The sequence below is a fragment of the Ailuropoda melanoleuca genome, chromosome 6, assembly GCF_002007445.2.
Source record: "Ailuropoda melanoleuca isolate Jingjing chromosome 6, ASM200744v2, whole genome shotgun sequence".
Taxonomy (NCBI): domain Eukaryota; kingdom Metazoa; phylum Chordata; class Mammalia; order Carnivora; family Ursidae; genus Ailuropoda; species Ailuropoda melanoleuca.
This window is the reverse complement of record NC_048223.1, coordinates 89,084,504-89,110,388: the sequence shown is the minus strand read 5'-3', so window position 1 is coordinate 89,110,388 and position 25,885 is coordinate 89,084,504. Positions and strand designations below refer to the sequence as shown.

The 25,885-nt window shown below is 49.4% G+C and overlaps 1 protein-coding gene across 2 annotated transcripts in view; it reads left to right on the top strand.

Moving 5' to 3' along the window:
- Positions 1 to 25,885, top strand: part of ARHGAP22 (Rho GTPase activating protein 22) — a 152,952-nt gene that overhangs the window by 7,334 nt on the left and 119,733 nt on the right. For both annotated transcript variants that reach the window (XM_011231961.3, XM_034662844.1), the window contains exon 2: positions 21,998 to 22,197. In XM_011231961.3, coding sequence (XP_011230263.1) covers positions 21,998 to 22,197 — 200 coding nt within the window. The remainder of the gene's footprint in view (positions 1 to 21,997; positions 22,198 to 25,885) is intronic.

Genomic DNA, 25,885 nt, shown 5'->3' with positions numbered 1-25,885 from the left:
AGGGCTGTGCATGGCTCTGCTGAGGGGTAGGAATGCAGCTAGTGACCACCTAAAGGGGTGGGCCAGGCCATGCATGCCCTTTGAGAAAACTAAACGTCCCTGCCCTGTGTAATGCACTAGCCACTGGCCAGATGTGGCTGTGGAGCCCTGGACATATGGCTAGTCCAAATTGAGACACATACACACTAGATTTTGTTGACTTGATGGAAAAAAAGAATGTAAAATATCTTACTAATAATTATATTGAGTACAGGCTGAAATGACAATATTTTGGATATGTTAAGTTAAATAAAATGTATTACTAAATTTAATTTCACCTTTTTTTTTTTTTTACTTTCTTTTAAAGCACGTACTAGAACATTGATAATTACAATTACATATGTGGCTTACATTATATGCCTGTTGCATAGTTCTTGTCTAGAAAGAGACCAAGCCTTCAGCAAAGGGGCTCTCAGGAAGCCAGCCTTTGAAATCCCAAACTTCTTATAAGCAGTTGTCCTAGGTCAGTGGTTCTCAGCCAGGAGTGATTTCGCCCGGCTCACCAGCGGACCTTTGGCCTTGTCTGGAGACATTTTTGTAGTTCCAAATGAAGGGCTGCTGGCTTCTAGTGGGGGGAGACCAGGAGCACTACTAAATCCCCTACAAAGCAGAGGACAGGCCCCCCAGCAAAGAATTATCTGGCCCCACATGTCTGTAGTGCTCAGGTTGGGGACCACTCGACTTGACGCTGTTCTCTGGTAAGATATGTTAAAAGATGATGCTTATGGGGCCGTGCGTCAGCTAACCACTTACCCACAAAAATGTATGATCATAAACTATGATAAGAAGCATTCTAGGAGCTTATACTACAAACATAGCGTCCAGAGGAAGTAAGAGGTCCTTGAGCTGTGAGCTGGGACATGACAGGGAGCTAACTAGGCGAAGTATGGTGGAAGGACAAGGCCACGTCGCAGGCGGCGAATGGCCTGTGTGCAGGTGCCGTGGGAGGGGAGGGGAGCATGGGAGTAGGAGGCTGGGGTGGGGGCAGGGAGGGGCAGCAGCCACAGCATGAGGCTGGAGACCAGGTCGGGAATTGGTTCATGCAGGGTCAGGCTTGCAGCTTGCTAAGGAATAATTCACCCTGGGGACATTTCTGGAGAAAAACAGACCAAATTCTGTGCACATGTGCGTGTGTGCATGTGTGGGGGTGTGCGTGGGGGTGGGTGTGCACACGTGTGTGTGCCTTTAAGTAACGGTTATGGTAGAAGTGGTGGAAAGAAGAGCTCACACCAAAATTCATCCCCCATTGAACCTTGTAGGGGCTGGGCAGGATGCATGTTATCAACACAGCAAGTCAGAGGATGCTAATCACAGCCCTTGGTATCCAGACACTGCCTTGTCCAGACTGCTCCAGACTAGCCATATTCCAGATGCATGTCCAGGCTACACCACTATGTGGATATGCTGGGTTGCACGAAAAAGACTGGGGTTGCTTTCTGAGATAGGTCACAAAATCAGCCTCAGCCAGCTCAGAAGCCTCTGGGGTCTAGCCAAAAGGCTGCTCTGCAGATTGGGGCTTCCCAGGGACCCTTCCTCCGAGTCGTGATGGCTGTTAACTTCCTGGCAGGCTCTCATCCAGGCCAGCCCTGAGTGAGCATGCTAAGGCTGCCAACACCCTGAAAGCTGTCCTCAGGTCTCCTTCCGAAGGAGGGGGAGACGTCCAGATCCAGAACCTCCCAAGGAAAACCCTGTTGTCACTTACCTGCATATAGAACTACGTTTGTTCATCGTCACGCCCTGACCGTGCTCAATTTCCAAGAAGTTAGAGGCAAAAGAGGCAGGTGTCAACTTAAACAGACATACACACATGGACACAGACACACACACACACATAAGAAGACAATAATTCAGAAAATAGGCACCCAAACTAGCTAGAGGTGGCTCAGAATAGGCCAGTGAATTCAAATATTGTGCTTGGTTTAAGTGCATCACACAATTCAGACTGATTTCGGGACGGTGGTCCAGATTGGCTCAAATCAGGATTCACTGGCCATTAATACGATAAGTGATTTTAGCTGGCCATTGCTTGCTGAGGACCAGTTCAGACTCAGCCTAGCTAGTCGTGGCCTGTCGAAGCCAGTCCAGGCTATTTGGAGCCAGATGTGGTTCCTTGCTTCCCACCTGGTTCCTGAGGTCCCTTCCAGAGACCCTTTCCTATCGCTTTGCCTCAGAAAGCTTATCCTCCACTGATTCCCATTTCCATATTCCCAGAGTGGGACTAGAAGAGACAGTTGACCCCTACCCTTGCCAACTTTCCCAAAAGAAAAATAAGATAAATTCACTAGAGCTCCTTGAATGTATTACATATACAAAGGAGCAAGTTGCAAGTCTGTGTGCTTTGTGACAGTGTGAAAGTTGCAATTTATTTTTCAAGATAGAAAATACAAACATAAGGCAGGTGCCTTCCCTCCTGGGAATAGGAGAGGAGAAGTGGAGGCTCATGTCATACCCTGAGGCTCACTACCACATTCTGTGCATCCACCCTATGCCCTCCACGCTCCCTCCTCTGCTGGCAGAGCCCCTGGGTGCACCTGGTTAGAACCAGACCTGGTTCCCAATCTCTCCAGTGATAGCAGAACTGAGTCCCAAAATACTTGACCTTGATGCAGCCCCAGCTGGCCGGGATTGTTCCCCTTTCTGAAATTCCACTGTACTAGGACTTAGGTCTTCAGAGACTGTTATGTTCTGTTGGTGTTGATTGAGGCTTATTGCTCTGGCCTTGCCCTAGTCCACAGGATGAGGGATGGGGGGCAGCCCTGTCACTTTATCTTCCAAAGAGCTCTAGACTCTGCATGTGTCACTTATCCTCATGCCATCACCCACCCCCAGCCACCACCGTCTCTCACCTGGACTTTGGCCATAAGACTGCCTCACTCCCACCCACCCTCATCCATTCTCCACTCAGAAGCCAGAGCTGTCTTCATATGTAAATGCAGCCATACATTCACCTCTAGGGCCTTCCCCAACGTGGAATCCTTCAGTGGCTTCCCCATTGCTCTTTGGGTTAAAATGCAAAGCCTAACCATGGTCCACAAGATCCCACTTACCGTCTAGCCAGTGAGCACCCCTCCAGCCTCCTCTAACTCTTCAGGCTCCAGCCACACTGGCCTTCTTCCTGTTCTTCAACTGTTCCATGGGCCTCCTCCCGCAGGGCCTTAGCTCACCATTTTCCCTACCTGGAATGTCTCTCCTCTCTCTCTCTCTTTCTCTCTCTCTCTCTCTCTCTCTCTCTGTCTTTCTGTCTCTCTCTTTCCCTCTCCCCCCTCCCCCTACACACATACATTCCTTGATTCCTCCTCACCCTCCGGCTCTCAGTTCAAGTGTCAGCAGCCAGGGACATCCACACACACCAATCTAAGCTAGGTCCTCTGGTGTAAGCTCTCCTTTCTTTACAGCATTTACCTTGGATTATAGTTGTGCACTCCCAAATGGAATTATCTGATGGATATCTGTCACTCCACTGGACTGAGTTCCATGGGGGCAGGAACCATTTCCGGCTTTGAATATCATTATACTCAATGCCAGGCACCTAAAGGAATTCAATACATACATTTTGAATGAATGAATGAATGAATGAATGAATGAATGAATGAATGAATAGTAGGGAAAGCATTAGCCTGGGAGGCTGAGGCACTGTCTCTGCTCTGACTGGTCCAGGTCCTTAGGAGAGTCAGCGCCCCCCTTGACTGACTTATATATTGCAGATATTTTCCCAAATTGTTGCTTGCCTTTTACTTTTATTTTAGGGTTTTTTCCCCCCAGATGTACATCAGTTTTTAATTTTCATGTTGCTGTTCTATCAATATTTTCTTTCAGGGTTTCTGCCTTTGTTTAGAATATTTCAAAATAGATTGATGTTGTTATTAAGGAGGTTCCTTCTTTTAGAGGAAATCATGAAATGAATGAGCCACGCCACAGCAGCTCTAGCTATCTCTCTTAGCCTAGTGTGAGTGTCTTGATGTATGGGCGGAGCCTGGTCAGTACTTGGGGATGGAGAGAGAGCAGGCTCCAGGAGATGAAGTACTTAGAGTGGCCTCATTGTTCTTGATTTTCCCCACAGGAAAGTAAGCCATCATTTATCACGTGTCCTCCACGCTCAAGGAGTCTGTGTTACTTCATGAATCCTCGTAACTACACTGTGATGAGGCATCAGTGCTCCCATGTTAACAGATGTGGAAAGAGAATCATGGGGGCCCTGCCAACAAGTGGCAGCATTCGTATTCATGTCTGTCCCATGCTGAGGCTTCTGACCTCTCTCCCTGACCCAATGCAGGGATCCACACCAGCCAAAGACCACTGACGGTAGCCCTGCATGTCCCCAGGGGGGCTGTAGATCCTTTGAGTTATAAGATGCAGTGATTTATTTTTATTTTTATTTAATTTTTAATTCTTTTAATTTTTTAAACTAACATACTGTATTATATTAGTTTCAGGTGTGCAAGTAGTGATTCAACAATTCTATCCATTACTCAGTGCTCATCCATAAGTGTTCTCTTAATCCCCATTACCTATTTTGCTCATCTTTCTTCTCACCTCCTCTCTGGCAACTACCAGTTTGTTCTCTCTAGTTAAGAGTCTGGGTTTTTTTGTTTGTCTCTTTTTTCTTTGTTCATTTGTTTTGTTTCTTAAGTTCCACATATGAGTGAAATCATGGCATTCGTCTTTCTCTGACTGACTTATTTCACTTAGCATTATACCTTCTAGATTCATCCATGTTGTTGCAAATGGCAAGACTTCATTCTTTTTTATGGCTGAGTAACATTCCGTTGTATATATGTCACATCTTCTTTTCCATTCATCTATTGATGGACACTTGGGTTGCTTGTGTATTTTGGCCATTGTGAATAAGGCTGCAATAAGCATAGGGGTGCGCATATCTTTTCAAATTGGTATTTTTACTTTCTTTGGATAAATACCCAGTAGTAGAATTACTGGATCATACGGTAACACTACTTTTAAATTTTTGAGGAAACTCTGTACTGTTTTCTGCAGTGGCTGCACCAGTTTGCATTCCCACCAACAGTGCACGAGGGTTCCTTTCTCTCCACATCCTCACCAACACTTGTTTCTTGTGTTTTTTATTTTATCCATTCTGACAGGTGTGAGGTGATAGCACATTGTGGTTTTGATGTGCATTTCCCTGATGATCAGTGATGCTGAGCATCTTTTCATGTGTCTGTTGGCCATCTGGATGTCTTCTTTGAAAACATATTCATGCCTTCTGCCCATTTTTAATTAGATTATATGCTTTTTTGGTGTTGTGGTGATATTTTTAAGAAGATGCCCACTGCATTTGAACACATGGAGATTAAATTTAGACAACTGTTGGAATATTTAAGGTTGAATTATTAATATGTAGTAGAAAACTAAGCAAATGAAAAAAACAAGACAATTATGAACTCCAGGGAAAGCAATAGTGATGCACGAAAGGAAAAATGATTATAGTATACTATATAGCTCAGTTGGGACTAGCAATTACATAGTGCAAATTAATAATGCAAATTTGTCATGTTGAGCAAACAAAATTACAATATAACTATGTTGGGAGGATGGAGTGGGTGCTTATGTGTGGTGGGGCGAGGGGAGGGAAAGAAATAAAATCCTCACTTTCCACAGTGAGAAGTCAACAAATACTACTTAAAAAAGAGAAATCAAGAAGTGGTTTGGCATAAAAACAAACACATAGGTCAATGGAACAGGATAGAGAGCCCAGAAATAAACCCAAGCATATATGGCCAATTAATTTATGACAGAGGAGCCAAGAATATATGATGGGGAAGGGATAGTCTCTTCAGTAAATGGTGTTGGGAAAACTGGACAGTCACATACAAAAGAATAAAACTGGACCATTATCTTATACCATATAGAAAAGTCAACTTGAAATGGATTAAAGACTAAGTAAGACCTGAAACCATAAAACTCCTAGAAAACATAGGTGGCAAGCTCCTTGACGTTGGTTTTGGTGATGATTTTTTTGAATTTGACACCAAAAGCAAAGGCAACAATAAATAAATAAATACATACATACATACATACATACATACATACGGGACCACATCAAACATAACAGCTTCTGCACAGCAAAAGAAACCATCAAAAAAATGAAAATGGGAGAAACTATTTGCAAATCATATATCTGATGAGGGCTTAATATCCAAAATATATAAAGAACTCACGCAACTTAATAGCAAAACATAAAATAAAATAAAATCCAAACAATTCTATTTAAAAATGGGCAGGGGAACTGAATATAGACATTTTTAAGACATACAGTCGCCAATAAGTACATGAAAAGGTGTTCAACATAACTAATGTCAGGAAAATGCAGATCAAAACCACAAGAGATACCACCTCATACCTGTTAGAAAGGCTATTGTAAAATAAACAAACAAAAAACCCAAGAGATAACAAGGATGTGTTGTCTCCAGTAAGGTTGTGGGGAAGAGGGAACCCTGGCATACTGTTGTTGGGAATGTAAATTGGTACAACCACTATGGGACACAGTATGGAACTTCCTCCAAAAATTAAAACTAGAACTACTGTGGGGTCTGGCAACCCCACTTCTGGGCCTACAGCCAAAGGAAATGAAAACAGGATCTCAGGGATCTCTGCCCTCCTATGTTCATTGCAGCCTTATTCACAACAGCCAAGACATGGAAACAACCTGAGTGTTCGTCAGAGGATTAATGGACAAAGAGGTTGTGGTGTATGGATAGATATAATGGACTATTATTCAGCCATGAGAAAGAAATCCTGCTGTTTGTGACCACGTGGATTGATCTTGAGAGCATTATGCTAAGTGAAGCCAGGTAGAGAAGGACAGATACTGCTGCATGGTATCACTTATTCGTGGAACTAAAAAAGGCAAACTCGTAGAAACAGAGAGTAGAAAAGTGGTTGCCAGGGATGGGAGGGGGTGGAGGGGTGAGTAGGGAGAGTTTAGTAAAAGGGCATGAACTTTCAGCTCTAAGATGGACAGGGCCTGAGGATCTGATGTAAAACACGGTGACATAGTCGGTGACACTGTATCGTGTAATTGAGATTTGCTAGCAGAGTAGAACTGACGTGTACTTCCCCACACAAAAAAGATAAATATGTGATGTGATGGGTGTGTTCATTAACTAAATGGGGGGAATCAAGGGGGGAAAAGTGGCAATAAATGATTACTGTTAGAAATGTAGAGGTAAATATCAAAAGGAGCAAACTAAAAAGGATCAAAGTGACTGCCTCTGGGGGTTGAGGAACGGAGGGTCGCGTCGTGGAAGAACAGGAGACAGCCGGGTGTCACACCGAGGCTTGTAGGACTACTTGAGACATGGTTGAGGGGTGATAGCCCAGAGATCAGGTAACCTCATACTAGTTCAAACTGGAGGACCGCTCTTAACGGATGACCCTGGAGTTCACAGACCTCCTCTGATTGCTTGGTTCTGAACGGTGTGGCCTTCCAGGATATGCCTATGGTGACTCCATGCTGCCCCTTACCCAGGCTTGTCTGCTGACAGCTCCCTAAGGCAGAACACCTCCATGGCCCTGAAAGTAGGACGGCCAAGGGACAGTAGCCTACTTGAGGGACACAGTATCTGGCTTTGCCTGAGACTCAGAGAGAGGATCAAGGGCTGGGAGAGGGGTCAGGGAGGTGGTCTAGGAGAACAGTTTCTGGAGAGAGGAACCAGGGTCTGGCCCAGAGGCCAGGTAGGGACTAGAGGCCTCACAGACATCAGCTTTTGGAGCAGAAGGAAGGCCATGAGAGACTGACCCAGTGGTCTCCTTATTCCAGGCCAGGCCCTGGCACCACTGCTCATGCTTGTCACCTTTCCCAAGGGTTCAAGTGCCCAAGCCTAGATGTTCTCTACACTAACCGGGTCTTCTACCCCTGCACAGAAGACTGAGCTCTCTCCTATCTCTCCTTCCAGAAGTTTGCTCAGAAATAAAATGAAGGGGGCATCTGGGTGGCTCAGTCAGTTAAGCATCTGCCTTCAGCTCAGGTCATGATCCCTGAGTCCTGGACTGAACCCCTTGTTGAGCTCCCTGCTCAGTGGGGAGCCTGCTTCTCCCCTTCCCTCTGCCCCTCCCTGCCGCTCGTGCTTGCTCTCTCTCGCTCTCAAATAAATATAAAATCCTTGTTAAGAACGAAATGAAACAAAGTTGCAAAGGCACTCAGATGAACCAAATGTCTAGGACAAGCCCCAAGGACCTGGTCAGAGGAAGTAAAATTTCCAGCTTGAGGATCTTTGGACAACAGTGGCCTCAAAGTGCATTGCAGCCTGATTTTTTGAATACTGTTTATTCTAGGATTTTCATGATTCATTTCTAATATTTTCCTTATTTTTAAAATTGAAGCATAATTTACATACAGTAACATGTGCAGATCTTAAGTATATAGCTCTGACTACCACCCAGGTCAAGACACAGAGCCCTTCCTTTAACCCCAGACAGTTCCCTCCTCTTTTTCCCCATGCCTCCTCACTCTCCTCACAGCCAGACAGACAGACACTCTTCTGATTTCTATCACCATGGATAGAAATCGTGGTATAGTGGTTCTGCCTATTCTTAAATTCCATGTAGACGGAATCATAGGATATGACTCTCTCATTACTAACACATCAAAGGCCACAGAGAGCCTTTGCACTTTCTTCTCTAGGGAAGGAAGGAAGGAAAGTCAGAAAATATCTGCTGAGCATTCAGCATGAGCCTTATACCAGCCCTATGAGTCAAGGGAGAAAATGGAAGCAAGATAATTTAAAATGCTCAAAATCACACCACTAATAAAATCAAAAGCAGCTTAGCCACAGAACTCTGAAGCCCAAGAAACTTCCTTCCCCAAATATAGGCCTGTCCAGAGGTGGGTGCTGGATGGTGTCACCAAGCAACTCGGGCCCCAGCGATGCCAGGCTATCTGATCCCTCGGAAGCACCTGTTTCCATGGTATCCACTGCGCCGTCGCCAGGTGCAGGGACAAAAACAGAAGACGGGGTCATGCCACCCACTCTGTCCTGCTGTGTCTCAGATTTGTTCCGCTGAAAGGCCCCCTGGCTGAGCAGCAGGCTAGTAAAGAAAAGGAAGGACTCCAGGTTAGACGGGAAGAGGAGAGTGGGTATCCTGAGATGTGCCCTCACTAGTGGGTGCGGCAGGGCTGGCAAGGGTGCGAAGGCGTGTGGTGGGTGCAGGCGGGCCCAGCCCCCTCCACGCCTGCTGGTGCTGAGGAATCCCAGCCTTGGCTGCTTTTTTATTTCAACTTGCCATATTTCCGACAAAATTAGCCAGCTGGAATACCGCACACTCGGCTCCCTTCTTCTCCCTGCTTGCATTAGGAGTCACACATAGATTTAACCTTGTGCGCTGACCAAATATTTAATAATAGCAATAACCATCGCTCATGTCTATTGACCTTATGTAACCATGCTTTAGAACAAGCACAACTCATGAAGCAACTTTCTTTGTGCCCACCACCGTACTGGGGGGCCAGGCCTGCCTCTGGCCCTGCCTGGGTAAGGCCCTGTGACAACTCTGGCCGCTCTCGGGTGATGACTTGCCCTAGAGTCACTTTTGTTTGCAAAATGCATGGCCACTTCAATATTTCTGCATCCATCCCAGGGCTGCAAAGCTGATTTTCGCTCACCTCTTTGAAAGTGTGCTGCTTGGTCTGGCCCTCGTTTAAATTGTCACATCTCTCGAGTCTCCGTGCCTCCGTGCCTTGTTGGAGTTTCTATTTCTATGTCCTATGACAACTACTATGTGTGAAATCTTTCATCTTCAGAAGACCCCCAGTTAGAGACCACCATTGCCCCATTTTTCAGATGAGGAAACTGAGTCCCAGAGAGCTAAAAGAACTTGCAGCCAGGAAGGGTACCCACCCGGATTCAAAACCCAAAGGCTCTCAAATGCTATCGTGCGCTTGCTTATTTATGCAGTAGGGCTCTGTCTGGGCAGCAGGAAAGGAAAGCTTTCTCAGGCAGAGAAAGCCTCATATGTTAAGACTAGGGTGCATGTGCTGGCCAAGCTGTGAGCCCCTGGGTATGGCGGCAGTGCAGAAAGGCAGGGGGGAAATGGTGATGTAGCCCGAGAAAGAGACCCGTACCGCATCCAGGTAGGGCTTTAAACAAGGGAGTGACATGGCTGGATGGAGCGTTAGACACTGATGCTTGCTGCAGTGCGGCCAGTGTGTCTGCAGGGAGTGGCTGCGGGCAGGGAGAGAGCCAGCGTCCAGTAAATGCTCTGGGAGCAATGGCGTTTCCCACCTGCCAGTTGCACAGGGAGTGAGGGGACAGCGGAGCTGTGGTGCAGAGCACATCTACTCAGAGCTCTCAGCTGCTCCCAGCTCAGTTCCCCTGCTTCTGGACACTGCTCCAGCCCCCACAGTGTGTCCTAGAGAGATGCACTGTGAACCCAAGCCTGCTTCCTCCTGCCTCTCCTCCAAGATCCCAGCTGAGGGGAAGGCTGAGGCCTTCACCTGTAGAAGATGGCAAAGTTCATAACCCCAGCGCTCTGGACACAGGACACTACCAGATGCTGGCCCAGAGGAGCTCCAGGGTGGACTTCTGACCCCAGAGAATAGAGAGCTGTTCATGACCTTACTGACTGAAGGTGGGAACACATGATTTGTTTGCAAGACAGGCCCAAACTGGGTTAGGTAGGCCTGGGCCAGAAGACTGCCTTGGACTCCCCTCCCAAGGCAGCCAGGGACATGCCCTTACTCTGCTGAAATCATCAACAGCCTCAATGATTACTTAACCAAGGGTAGAGAATGTATTGATCTAAGCTAATGGCTTGTAGGCAGACAGAAATGAAATTTATAATCGATACTGAATTACATTGACTCCACTGATCCCAGGCTTCTGGTGAATGGCCTGCTGATCTTAACAGAACTAGAGGTAGCGAGGTTGGGGCCAGCTGCTCTGGGACAAGGTGCAGAGACAGGAGAGGCTTCCAAGGGTCTCCGTCAGTGGTAAATAAAACCACTGCTAACCACCAATCACTCAGCGCCTCTTCCTTTCCAGAGTACTTTCAAAATACCCTTCATTTCATCCTCACCAAAGTCTAAGAGGTGGATAGGATTTGTATTTTGCTCCCATTTTATATGGAAATATGGGACTCGAAGAGGCCAACAGGCCTCAGGCCTCCAAATTCTGTGCCCCTTCTGACCTCACACAACCTCTCCAGACCAACCGCCAAACTAGGAAAAGTAGGAAGACAATGGTTCGGTTCTGAGCTTTGTCTCCTGGCTTGCCACTTCTCCTGTTACGGGACTGGAATCAATGATCTCATGTCCTTTAACTTTATAATTGGATGAAAACAGGCCCAGGGTAGGAGAAATCCTGTTGGCAGATTTCTTCCAAACCAGGAAGATTATCTACAGACGCACGAGGTCTCTTGGATTTGATCTTTCCCATCTTCTTGGAACTTGAGGATTCCCATCTCATGTTCATTCATTCACTCAGCAAGCATGTGTCGAGAGGCTCTGTGCTGCAGTGTGGGGGTCCAGGCATGGGGAGGGCACCTTCCCTGGTCATAAGAAACTCACAGATCAATACAGCACAGAGATGTGTGCCAATCATGACAGCGGCATAATGGATGGAAGGTGACTCCTCTGCTTTGAGACTCCTAGAGGAGTCTTCACATGGTAGGAAACAGCTACACTGATGCCTCAAGAGTGAGTCAGGACTCCTCAGGCCGGCAAGCCCAGAAATGCAGAGATGTGGCATCAAATGACCCGTGTGGGGACCAGTCATTGGCTTGGAAAGAGTGAGGTATGTGGTGTGAGTGGGAGGTGACGCTGGAGATGAGCAGTGGCTCAGAGAGGCCTTCTCCTCATCTCCACTTCATACCATGTCCGGGATGGCTAAGGCACAGCCTCTCCAAAGGAGACCCAGCAAGGGCAACATCACTACAATGGTGGTTGGAGGTCCAGCTTGTAGACAGAAATGGATGGAGGTCCATCAGGCTTGTCTTTCTCAGAGGAAGAGTTTCTTCATTAGTCTTGAGCAGGAAGGGTTAGGGAATTGTCTATTCGAGGGTGGAGATATGGGTCCTGTGAGAGTCAGTGTTAAGAGCCAGGGAGCCAGAATTCCCAGATCCGAGCACACGCCCTCTCATCCCGCATGGCTTCCTGTGCCCCCTGCTGGCCACACCCCTTCTTCCCCCCGCCACCACCTTCCATAGTGTAGAGGATGAAAAACGTTTCCTCTACCCTCTTAAGTTCTGAGTCTGGGACCTGCTAATTAAACTGACAGAAGGCAAGGCAGTTAAACAGCACGGGCAGTACGTTGTGGATGGTGATTAGGAAGTGTATGGTAGGTAAGGTCGTTTAGTAAGGTTTGTTATTCAGACTGCACTCAGAGTCTCATTCTCCTCTTCCTCGTACAGGAGTAGGAGAGGCGCCGATACCCTTCTTTTAGGCAGAAGGAGGGAAGAAAGAGGGTTTCTTCAGTGTTTGCTATTTCTCAGTTGCCTGCAATTTAAAATAATCAATGTGCTATATGGCCATATTGCCATCAGCAAGTGGCATATTTCGGGGGGTATAACCTGATCCCCTCCAATGTTCACTCCATTCTCTCATCCAGCTTCAGCCTCCCCATTGGCCTCCCAAGCTGACTTCCTCCTGCTGCCTTCATGTTCCCGTTTCCCCTTACATGTGCCATGATGACCATCAGACCTCGCGTTTGGGTGTCTCTGCTCCCCCTTTACCTGGGCTAGGGCAGGCGCATGCCTTCCTTCTCCATGCCCCCAGTGGCCCGCACAGGGTGGATGCCCAGGAGGCCCGCATGAATGGATTGATGAATGCCAGACCCAGCTGACTCTGAGGGGGCCTGCTACAGGGAAGTGCAGATCAAGCCGTTCGGGTGTCTCTCTGCCTTCAGATCCCTCTTGCCAAAGACCACCACCGGCAGAGTTGGGAGGCAGTCCCAGGAAGAGCCAACAAAAATAACTTTTAAGAATGTGATCTTTTGTATTGATTTTTTAAAAATCATTAATCATTATGAAAAAATTCCAACTTCCTAGACAAGCTCAGCGCTATGGTAGAATTAGTACTTCTCTCTTGTGGGGGGGTAGGTTGTGCCCCTTGCTGTCTTTCGTCCTCCAGGCCCTAAAGTGAGACTCATTAGGAAGGCCTGGCTGCTTGTCTAGGCCCTTTAGATGAGGGACCTAACAGAGAATAGATGGCCAAATGGAGTCCAGAAAGAATGCTAGCTAACAAGTAGGAAAAAAAAAAAAAGTAGGGACACTCCGGAGCCCTGGTGTAATAAATCGCCGAGGCTCGAGCCGTCCGTATTCCCAGGACAGCATGGGCACCTGACAAGGCCCCCTCGCCCTCGGCTGCAGATTGCATTAACATTATGAAACCGTCTTGTCCAGCCCTCCAGATTGCCCCTTCCATTACCTCACCTCTCTGCTCAATCAATCTTTCAGCCTCAATACTTACCCTTTAAATCAATTCCACTCTGAGAGCCATCTTGCTAGTTTTCCAGCCTGGCTTTAAAATCCCATTGACTTGTATAAATCAATTATGTTTTAGCTCCTGGGCGGCCACTCCTCCATGCTCCTGGGGTTGCACTTACAGAGCTGCAGATGGAAAATCGTCCGCTGGCCGGCTGCAGGGCGCCCAACCCCAGTGAGCTCTGCTCGGGCCAGATGCTCCAGCAGCCGCCCAAGGCCCATGCTGCTGCCACAGGCCTATCCAGAAGGCCTGGAAGGCAGTCGGGTATGGTAGGTGGGTTGTCCTAAGTAGACCCTGAGATGAGGATTGTCATGAAGTCATTTATCAAAGAGGTGCCCCCAGGAGACACCAGTGAGAGGGTGGGGGAGCAGGACAGGGAAGAGAGCCAAGCTTGGTAGAAGCCCAATCCAGGGAGGTGTCAGCCTGAGACTTCTGGAACTTTGAAGTGTGAATTACACCTCTTTACCCCTCTGAGTGGTTTCCAACTAGAAACCAAGCTGCAGGAGTTTTCAGGCTCCCACACCCAGGAGTCTCGGGCCAAGGGCTGGTGGCTGGGGACATGTAAATTCCCAGGCACTTCCGGTTCTCCTTGAGTCTGAGCAAAATGGTCTCCATGAGCCCCAGGGCAGTCTTCCAAAACAGGCTTGCAGCCCTGAAACCCACCCCAGGGTAAGCTGCTGGAAGTAAAGCAGTAGCATACCAGTGGGGGTGGGGGTGGGGGGGCACAATCTAAGATGTCTTCGATGTGTTGTCAGTAATTTGTAAACTTCAGCACCAGCAGGAGGCCCCAGTAGTTGCGCCACAGGGTAGTGAGTGACCCACACACGCTCACTGAGCCTCTCTGTATGTGGAGGGGTAGCAGATAGTCTGGAGTGGACCCAGGCCCCACCAGAGGGGCTCACAGAGAGGGGCCCCCTGACCTAATCCCCTGGAAGGGCCACAGATGGGTCTGGGTCCAGCTTCCAGGAAGCATTGTCTGTTGGGCCTGGAAGCTCTTCTCGTCTGTGTTGAGGTCCAAAGCTTAGTGTGATGCTTGCCACGGATAAATACTTGTAGACATTTATCAAACTAGTGATATTTTACTTGTTGTTTTAGATCTCCTAGGGGGATCCCATTCCATTCCAAAAGAGCTCTTTCATTTTGCAGTTTTTATTTTCATTTACTTTCAGTAATCTAACGCATGCGTTCCTTCCGCATGTGAAACGCACACCCCCACAGCTCCGTCTTCCCTCCACAGTCACCGTTAGAGCTGTGGCGTGTTTTCTGTGCAAATACACGCACCCACCACAAATACAATGTGATGTCTTTTGTTTGGGGGTTGTGGTTTTTCTTCCCTCTATTAAAAGGGAAATTTTACATTTTGTGTGTTGTGCTGTAACTTGCTTTCTTCCATCAACAGAATTTAAGTAAATGTTAAAGTAAAGCAGGAAAGGGGAGCTGGGAGGCTTGGGAGTGCCTTTTTAAGGGGTGGTTGGACTTTCCTCAGTGGGAAAGTGGCATTGAGTTCAGAATGGAGGGGCTGAGAGAAGCCCTGCAGGGATGGAGCGGTGCAGGGCGGCTCAGGTGCAGGGCGGGTGGCTGGTGCATGGCGGGTGGCTGGTGCATGGCTGGCCGGTCTGAGGGACTGCAGAGGCCAGTGCAGCCAGAACTGGGAAAGCATGGGAAAGCCGGAGAGGTCGCATGGCCAGGGCCAGAGGACCCCTGTAGGCTGTACTGATGGCTCTGACTTTTACTCTGAGCAAGACGGGGAGTCCCACAGGGCTTTCATAGGGAGGGACATGCTCTAACTCCCATCTTTAAAAATGCTCTCTGGCTGCCCCTGAGAGGCTGCAGAGAGGAGAGCAGGGTGACAACCTGCAGAAGAGCTTCCAGCAGGAATTCAGATGAGAGATGATGGCAGGCTGACTGATGGCAGAGACCATGGGAGAAGTAGGGTCAGGGCCGGAAAGCCTGGGAGTTCCACTTCGGGCATGTGACATTGGCAGTGTCCTGTAGACAGAGTGACGGACAGGTGGGTCTCTGCACAGGTGCCTTGTGCACACGGATGGTGTTTAAACCCATGAGACAGGAGCAGATCCCTGAGATAGTGAGTGTGGATAGGAATGGAGCCCAAAGGCAAGCCCTGGGCTCTAGACTAAAAGGCGGGAAGATGAGACAGAGTGGTGGCCAGTGAAGGAGGGGAGGGGCAGGGAGCATGGTCTTGGAGCCCCAGGGCAGAAATGGCCCTGGAGAAAAGAATTACCAACTGGACCCAGTATCGCCAGGAGTCAAGGAATGGGAAGACTGACTTGACCCTTGAATTGAGCCACGTGAAGGTTACTGCAGCCTTGAGAAGAGCAGTCTGAGTGGGGCAGAGTAGGGGAAACCTGACTGCGTGGGGTCCAAGAAGAACAGGGAGCAGCTGGGATGATGAGGACTTTCTGGAGCTGGGTGGTGGTGATGGTTGCACAGCAGTGTGTACGGACTGAATGCCCTGAACTCTACACTTCAGAATGGCTAAAATGCTAAATTCTGTGTTGTATATATTTTACTAAAAAGAAAAGGGACCAGGAGAGGAATTAGAGAAAAGGGACTGAAGACATCTCTTCTGAGGTGCTTGATAAAAAGGGGGAGCTAAACATGTTAGCTCACATACATTCACCTCGTTCTGCTTAACTTCTGCGAAGCGTCTTACAACGTGAACACAGCGCAGTCTATTCAGCCATTTTCCGGCTGTTGGCCATTTGGGTTTTCCCCATTTTTAGGGATCATACAGAGAGCTCCAAGGGCATCCCTGTGGGTGACTGCCTATGCACTCATGGTTCTTTCTTGGAGGACACAGGCGAGAGGCAGAATTGCTGGGTGGTAGACTGTGCGTGTTTTTAACTTTAATAAATGCAGCCCAGTTGCCCTCTGCTTCATGGCTTACAATTACTCACAACCCATCCAACACATCACATTATCAGACTTTAAACATTTACCTGACTAAAGGGACGCTGTGCTGTATTATCTTCTGGCTCTAATTTGCACTACATTGATTATTCCTGGAATTCAGCATCTCTGCACATCTCGACTGGCCATTTGTATTTCCTCTTCTGTACATTACCTGTTCACATCTTTCATTTGTTCAGCTCTGAGAAGTGAAAGCTCCCCACTTCCCTGGTAGGCCCGGGCGTGCATCAGGGCCTGGTGGGCCGGCCCTGCCTCTCATTTTGTCCTAGTGACACCTTGATGCTGAGCCCGTTTTGCCCTTCTCTAATAACGGATGAACCTTGGGGCACTTGGCTTCCATTTTCTCCACCCGAAGTTCTGACGTCTCCCCGGGAGTAAAGACTATGAAGACGTAGGGGACCCTGCTCGCTCCTGGGGAGCTCTGTGTGCCTGAGTGTGTGTGTATGTTTGCCAGTGTGTGTGTATGCGTAAGAGTGTGCATGTGTGTGAGTGTGGAAGTGTGTGTGTATGTGTGCATGCGTATGTGTGCATGCATGAGTGTGTGTTTACAAGTGTGTATGGGGACTCCCGGGAAACACCAAAAACTCGGGGTACTGCACTGTGTCTGGAGGAGTTCCATAGACTTGGAAGGCATGAATGAATGAGTGAATGAACAAGTGAATGGTTGTGATTTGAGCAGAGGAGCCCTGAACGGGGCGGGGGGGGGGGCAGAGGGCCCCCTCCTCCTCCCCCATCATGAGCTTGCCCTGGGCCCGCTCCTGGGCCCTCTTGAGAAACTCAATCAGTTCTAGAGCCTCAGAATGCTGCTTGAGTTGAAAGCTTTGCCTAAGTATTTAAAGAACTGAATGAGTTGACTCAAGGAAATGCTGAGGACAGGAACAGTGGTTATTAATAAATCATAACAATGATTATTTTCCTTTCAAGACACTCCATCGGCCTTATAAGAAGTAATATCCCTGTGATTGATCAGCTGGGGGAAAAGCCTGAGCTGGTCTGGCAGCCTAAGTAGCGTCTGCCAGCAGAGCCTCTCCGCTGAATGAGGCAGCGGGAGCTGGTTCTTCCTCTCTTCTGAGGGAGCCTGGGGCAGGGCAGGCAGAGACCAGCGCAGGGCAGACCCAGGACCCCCAGCCCCCTGCCTGCCTCCTCCCTACCTGCAGCCATCAGGAGGGTAGTGCCCAGGGTCTGGGGATCAGGGCAGAAAACAGTGCCATGTCATCTTGCCACACCGAGGGAACAGCAGATGACTCACACTGCCGGTCATTTATTTCTTGCTGGGCACCTGCTGTCCGCCAGGTTCAGCATCCAGCGTTCTGTGCTCTGAGAGCTCAGCGTTCCTGGGCAGACATGCCAGGACAGAGAGCGTCTCTGCAGACGTGGCCCGTGTGCGGCCGAGGGCTCCCCAGCATTCTTCAGTGTTGGGGTGCACTGATGAGTCTCTGAATTTTTATTGAGCTCCTATTATGTGCTGGCCCTGCTCACAATGCTGTGGGGGTGTGGAAGGAAGGGCAGGTGTATTCTGGGTCCTACCAGTGCTGTGATCTTGTCACATGAGACCATTTCAGGCCCTATTGTAGCAGAAGACAATAGAACCAGAGATAAAGCACTAGAACGTTCCATAAAGCCAGATTCCTCACTAAAGACCCCAGAGGGTATTTAGAGGGGTAGAAGGTCCTACACAGCCCTTACAGATTCCCCAAGAAGAGGAAGAGGAGAATATTCAAATAGAGAGGAGGCCTGAGCCAACCCACCGCCTCCAGAGAGTCTCCACCCACAGGGGCCCAGCTTCGGTCAAGCCTCATGTTAGAAATCTCAAGTAATTAAAAAACAAAACCCTAGGCACTGCTGACTTACTTCATTTTACCACTGATTCTCAACCCATTAAAGGAATTTTAGAGATGAAGAAACTGAGACCCAGAGAAGAAAACTCAGTAACCAGGGGACACATCTGTCCCCTCTCCCACCTCAGTCTTCTGTCAGACTCCACCAGAATGCTGGGGTTGTGGTAACCCTAGTGCCCAAGCCCCTAGGGCCCCACACAGCCCTGGGCCCTGGAACGGGATCAGTCAGTGTCTGCTGAATCCAGCCCCGCTCCCGCCCTGGCACAGCTTGAGATGGAAGGAGAGCTGGAGGGGCAGGTACCGCCCTGAGAGCAGAGGGGTCCTTCCCGATGCTGGTGGGTTCTGTCAGGCACAAGCCCAGCTGTGCCAGCAGCTCAGCCCCGGTGCTTCTTCCTGCAGAGCAGCTGAGGCTCAGAGTAGAGGCGGAACGTGCCTCAGACCCGGGCCTTGGGCTCTGGGCCCCTGGGAATGGAAGGACAGCTTTTCTAGGGCTGCAGGGACACTTCTAGAGAATTACCAAGGCTCGTTCAAGAGGGGGAGAGGGTCCAGGTGACCAGGAGACCTACGAGGACCCCAGCTTCCCCCCAACCCCCATCCAGCTCTTTCCACCAGGGGCAATCTGTTATGTGGGCAAAGGGAGCAGGCAGAAGCTTTCTACAGGGAGTAGGAGCCAATGCAAAGATGTCCCCCTGATAAGTAACCCAATAACAGGGTAAGCTGAGACGGTAACTGTCATTTTATACTACTAAGTTATGGAGTAGGAATATTCAAATTATGATATGATATTCAAATCATGATATTCAATTATGATATTCAAAATATTCAAATTATGAAGCAAGTGGTACTAGCGTGGTTTTGCGTGTTATAACACAGCCACATGATATTTTTAAAAGGAAGGGTGTAATGGCACCTAACCAGCCAAAAGCTATAAAAAAAGTCCATGCCTTCCGTCCCATGAGTCCGCCCTGGAAACCCATCTCCAGAAAACAGTTCTGCATGGACACATCTCCTGCACCATTTCCATTGGCAGGATCCTCACTGCCGTGGTAACCAGTTACGGGGCACCACGTCCATGCCAAGGCCTCTGCCAGACGTCGCCATCTCTCCTCCTCCGGCTCGCTGTCCAGGGTCAGGTGTCTCCATCCCCCACGCACCCAGCTTGCCCATCAGCAGGATGAGGCACGGACAATTCACAGAGCTGGCCACGATCCTGTATTTCTTCAACTGGACCCCATTGTCTCTTTAATTAAATCACTAACATTGGAAGGACTCCAAATACCCAGTGATATGGGAATCTTTAGGTAACTCACAGGGATAGTAAACAGCCACAGAAATAAAGGAGGGAAGTAGACTTGAATCTAGCACACGTCAGTACGTATGGGGACCGGGAACCACAGACGGGTGCGGAGCAAAGGTAGGGGGCAGCCTGTGAGTTCAAGAGCAAGTGAAGTTGCTTGGCGCAGGGCTTCAGAGGTGGGCCGCTTTCCTGGAAAGACGAGCCGACTGCGCCACCCGACACCTCTCATTTGCCTTCCCTTTAGCCTCTGGGAAAGACCCTCTGCCCTCAGGGATTGACAGTCCCCCTTCTGTGCACTGGGGTGAGCCTGGAAACAGCCTGCTTGTTCTCTGGGCCAAGCACAGCCAAGACAAGGCTGGAGCGTTCAGCACTGGCCTCACCGCAGCCAAGGGATGGCCACGGGAAGTCCAGGTGGAGAAATCACGGACTGACGTAGTCTGAGCTGTCACAGCTGCTAGGGTGGCAGAGAGGATGATGTCTCCCCTTAAGCCCCCTGCTGTCGGTGAGCTGACGTCTTCTAGAGCAGGGCCCACAGGACGGGGCCTCATTTTTCTCTCCTGTAAAAGTGGTCGATTCAGGATTGTATTCCAAGCCATATGTCACTTGAGACAAAGCTGAGGACCACCAAACGGTACGATCTCCTCAGAGAGCCGCCGAGTGTCATGTCACATTTAATGCCATGATAAGACACAGACATACCCATGAAGTAGGGTGGGCCTAAGTACAGGACAAGCATGACTTACATCCGTTCCCCGAGCAGCACGTGCTGAGGGCAACACATGTAGAACTAGGTAAGACATCATGCCCTCCCCTCCGTGCACCTTGGTCTGCTGGGGCAGAAAGGCAGCCCCAGATGATTGCCAGCCTTGGGTCACCTGTCCTGGTAGGGGAGGGGATGACTATCTGGGGGAGATTCAGAAGGAAGGTTCTGCGGAGGAAGTGCCTGAGCTGGATCTCTAAGGATGCGTAGGAGCTCACCAAGCATCCACAGCCAGGAGCTGAGTGAGCAGGGGATGGAAGAAAGGTCCAGGTCAGTGGGACAGCATGGGCGGGGGTAGGCCCGGCTTCGGGACCTGTGGTCACTAGGGTGACAGGAGGAGCTTACACATATGCACACACAGAGTCACAGGTACAATGCCAGAACGGTGGGTCACAGGGAACATGCGTTCCAGTGAGAAGTTAGGATCCATGGTCTAAGAATTAAAAGTGGGGTTACATTTAGAAGAACTGTCCTTCGTAAGTCCAGGATGGTCCCTCCTGGCAACCACTGCCGCGGTACACCTAATACTGGCCAGAGAGGGGAGAGGAGCTTTTCCTAAGACAGAGGGGAGAGGGGGACGTGGCGGGATAGAGGAGGGTCAGTAGGGGACCTACTATGAAGGGCAGTACCAGTCCCAGCGGGGTGCCATTCGGTGGTATCAAGTGAGGAGCAGAGGAAGCCTGCCGGGCAGAAGGGCTTGTGGCCTCAGAGACGCTGAGGTCAGAGAGACGGCGCCGCTGCCAGGCCAGGGAGCCACTAACAGGTTAACAACCAACAGCTGAATCAGAGGCCCCACTGTCTAGGCCCACCCTGCCAAGATGATCCCAGGGGAGCAACAGGGTAGCTTGGGGGTTTCTGGGCAGTGGTGTTCAAGTCTGATGCCTCTAGAGAAGGGGTGCCATGCAGAAACCAGGGAGGGGGTCCGATGGGGCCAGCTCCTCGGACCTGAGTGGCAGAAACCCTGGTGGAATGTGAGCTCCAGGAGGACCCAGATTTTCATCTGTTCCTTATTTCACTGCTTCATCTCTAGCGCCTAGAACAGTGCTGACATATACAGGTACTCAATAAACAGCTGCTGAATGCATATACAGATGAACCATTGAACAAATAGAAAGATGATGGATGGATGGATGCATGCATGGATGGATGGATGGATGGATGGATGGATGGATGGATGGGTGGATGGATGCATGCATGCATGGATGGATGGATGGGTGGATGGATGCATGGATACAAGGATGGATGGATGGGTGGATGGTGGATGGTGGATGGATGGGTGGATGGATGCATGGATGGATGGATGGGTGAATGGTGGATGGATGGGTGGATGTGTTCGTGGATAGCTGCATGCACTAGTGGGTGGCTGGATGGATGTGTGCACGCATGCACGATGCATGGATGGGTGAACAAAGCTGGGGAAACAAAGAACCTAGGGGCCTAAAGACATAGCAGAAACTAACTAGGCAGGCAGGCTGTCCCCCCAGCCCGGGTGGGTAACCCTGGGCTGCTTCTGCTGCTGCTGAGGTGTTCCAGCCCTTGTCCCTTTGAACCGAGGGGGAGTATGCCAAGCAGGATCATGTCCTGCTGGCCTAGGTTCCCATGCCCTGGTCACAGGGTAGCGGGGATACCAGAAGGGGGCAAGGACTGGCAACAGGCACGCACCCTTCACACTCACTGTGTGTGTTTTTGTCTTCCAGCCCGCTCCAAAAGCCTGGTGATGGGGGAGCAGAGCCGCAGCCCGGGGCGGCTGCCCTGCCCCCACAGGCTGGGCCCCGTGCTGAAGGAGGGCTGGCTGAAGAAGCAGAGGAGCGTCATGAAGAGCTGGCAGCAGCGCTGGTTCGTGCTGCGTGGGGACCAGCTCTTCTACTACAAGGACAAGGATGAGAGCAAACCCCAGGTGAGAAGCACGCGCCTTGTGTCCCAGGGCGTCATGGCAGGGTCCAAGGGAGGGGAGAAGGCAGAGAGATCCTCTGGTCTGCACCTCAGCTCCTCAAGCCCCCAAGCCACTGAATTCACTCACGGTGGCATTCACCAGGACTTCCGAAGTGATTTTTATTCTCAGCCCCCCCTGTTCCGGGCGCCCGAGCTTGTTTTAGTGAACCAAATCCACAGCTCGAGTCATGAGCATGGCTCCATGTAATGTTGGTAGAGAGCATCTCTGCACAGCTTAGGAAAACAAGGACTTCCCTGGGTTCTTTTCAGCCTCTTGGTAACATTCCTGTTACTGCCACTGTCCAGGGACATGGGTACCCAAGACAAATCTAACCTCAAACTGAAATCTGGCTCATTGTGGAGCCCCCGTGTCCAATGCCTTTGCCTCTCAGTGGCTGCTTCCATGTTCCGCTAGTTCTGGAAGATCCACTTGGTCTGGGGTCAGGTGGGTGGGAGCCTGTGCACATTGCAGCGGCTCTCACAGTGTCGACCTGGGGCCTGGGGGCAGAGAGGGTGCACAGTGATGGGCAAGGTGGGAGGAGGGACCTGGCATCGTGTGGGCCTCACAGTAGGAAGATAAATGACCTTCCCACCTCTCTTCCAATTTTTCTGAGAATATCAAGGGGAAGCATCAGTCGGGTGCTAGGATGGGTTTAACTGTCTCCAGCNAGGAAGATAAATGACCTTCCCACCTCTCTTCCAATTTTTCTGAGAATATCAAGGGGAAGCATCAGTCGGGTGCTAGGATGGGTTTAACTGTCTCCAGCATTTGGGATCCTCCCTTAAAAAATGGAGATGGGGGTGGGAAGGAGCAGGCCTCACTTCCAAGCCTTCAGTGGCAATAATGCACAGTGTTCTTTGCCATATTATTCTAATGGTTATCTTTGCTTGTGGAAGGTGATACTGGTCTCCATCCATGACAGTGATATCATGTTTTTCCTTTTAAAATATATCTAAGTTAAAACCAAAAAACATCGGGGTGCCTGGGTAGCTCAGTCATGTAAGCGTCTGGCTCTTGATTTCAGCTCAGGTCATGATCTCAGGGCCATGGGATCGAGCCCTGTGTCAGCGAGGAGTCTGCTTCAGGATTCTCTTGCTCCCTCTGCCCCTCCACATGCTTTCTCTCTCTCTCTCTCTCTCAAATAAATAAATAAATCTTTAAAAAAATCAAAAAGCATTGCATAGCAATGTGGAGGTACTTAGTGCCCCTGAGCTATGCACCTAAAAATGGTTAAAACGGGAAGTTATATGTTATGTAGATTTTACCACAGTAAAAAATAAATAAATAACAAGTGCAAGACTGTTTAAGGAAAGCTTTTCCATGAATGCCAGTACAGAGGAGAAGTGGGTAGGACAGAAATCACGAAGCTGGATCTGAACTAAAGCTCAGGAAACCCTGATGTTGTCCAGTCTCCCCAGTTTCATGAGGAAGGGAAACAACTCCCAGAGAGGTCAGTGGGAGAAATAGAAACTTTGGAGTCAGGGGTGCCTGGGTGGCACAGCAGCTAAGCGTCTGCCTTTGGCTCAGGGCGTGATCCCGGCGTTGTGGGATCGAGCCCCACATCAGGCTCTTCCGCTATGAGCCTGCTTCTTCCTCTCCCACTCCCCCTGCTTGTTCCCTTTCTCGCTGGCTGTCTCTATCTCTGTCGAATAAATAAATAAAATCTTAAAAAAAAAAAAAAAAAGAAACATTGGAGACGGGCAGATCTGCATTTGGTCTGAATTAGGTCTGGCACACTAGCTTTATGACTTGGGACAAGGCACTTGTTTTACTTTTGATTTCATCACTGCCAAATGAGACTTACTACCTACATCACAGAAATGTGCTAAGGGTCAGATTATAGCACATATACATATCTGATTGCCAGTCCTAGCACATGGGTGGATACCCTCATGCTTCCTCAGCCCTTTTGCTTCCAGGCCCCTTTGCCTCACTCCGCTCCTCCCTGGCCCTACCTCTGAGCCCACTCCCCAGATTGGGCACCACACATCTGGCTTGCCCACCACCATTTTCCTTCTGGCCTTTACTTCTTGTGTTGAAGACCAGCCTTGGCCCTTCAATGATCTCTTATCTTTCCTGGCTGACCTGTTAGTGATATGTCACTCTAATGACTGGGAAAGTTGCCAGGGTCCCCACCTTCTTGGGGTCCTGTTTGTAGCCCCTACTCTCATCCCCTCCTGGCCCAGCCCATGGCACCATCTCCTGGGAGAATTGTGTGTTGACTCCGGGCGAGCCCAGCTCCATGAGGAATCTGTCTCCTGGATTTCATAAACTGGACACTCCCCTCCCTCACCCGCCATCTTTTCTAGACTTCAGTGGCTTCCGGGGGAGATAGCTAACAAATTGGTGGCATCTACATCCCCAGTCATCAGCCTGGGCACGGGAGGAGCCTGGGGCCCAGTGCAAAGTAACCCAGGGCATTCACTGCCGGGGAGCCATGGGATCTCTAGAAGGAGCCAGTGTCTCCCAACAGGGCCCCTGGTTTGGCCTCTCTGGGCCTGGCTGACACTCCCAAATCCTCTTGGGACATGATTCCTTTCCCATAATCCACCTCCCCACAAAGCCCAATGGCAGCCCTGTTGCACAGGTTCCCAATCTCAAGGAGACTGTTGGTGAAACTGGCCTCATTTAGCTTCTGAGTATGAGCTCAAACCTGCATGCCTGCTGGCAGAATAGCCCACACATCTCCACTTAATTGCATGAACTGCATGTAATGGACTAATTCTCAATATCTGGTTCCTGGAAAAATGTGCCCTGCTCACTGTTTCCAGTGACAGAGAGCCCAGGCAGTAAGCACCCTCCTCACAGACAGCCTGTCATCTGTCTAGCAGACGTAATTGTGGAGAGCAGGGACGTCCGGCTATCCTTGATGCTGCCCAGAGCCCATAGCCCATGATGTGGATGACTCTCGGCCCATATTCTTATTCTCTCTCAAAGCCCTATCACTCCCCCTCTCCCTTTCTCACTAGCGGGAAGGCCAGCAGAGAACCTAAGAGCATAGAGCAGGGAAAATTCGAGATGGAGGCAAAGTGGCCGTACAAGGTCAGATGGGAAGACTAAGCAAAGGTGCTTTAGAACAGAACCTGGAAGTGTGCCCCTGTCCCTACTGCTTTTCCCAGCACCTGTCAGCAGACAGCCGTTATGGCTTCCCTAAGACAAGATTCCAGGTTTTTGCGTCTTACTGGTTTTCGCTTTGGCTGGAAATGTGTCTTGAGCCATGAAACCTCCCACTACGTTCTTTGTTGAGCAGCCTGGTGCATTTCCATAGATCAAGGACTCACTTTTAGTCTAGTGATCCGACATCCAGGCCCTTCGCTTCTGGGTCTCCTGGCTTTGAATAGAAATAGAACAGAATAGAAATGGAAAGTGTAACTTTCAAAACATGGGATGGAAAAAAAGGTGACGAATCAAATGCGATCATTTCAACAAGTGGGCAGAAAATGGGGGGAAGAAAAAAAAACAAGAGGGAAAGGTGAATAGAATAGAAAAAAATAGGCAAATGAAAGGCAAGGAATATGGACAACCATTGCAGTCATATTCACCTGAATCTTAAAAGACAGTGGAAGATTGGCTTTAAAAAAGAAAAAACAGAAAGGTTAAAAAACAAAAACAGTGGAGAAAAGATAAGCCAGCAAACGCAAGCAAAAAGAAC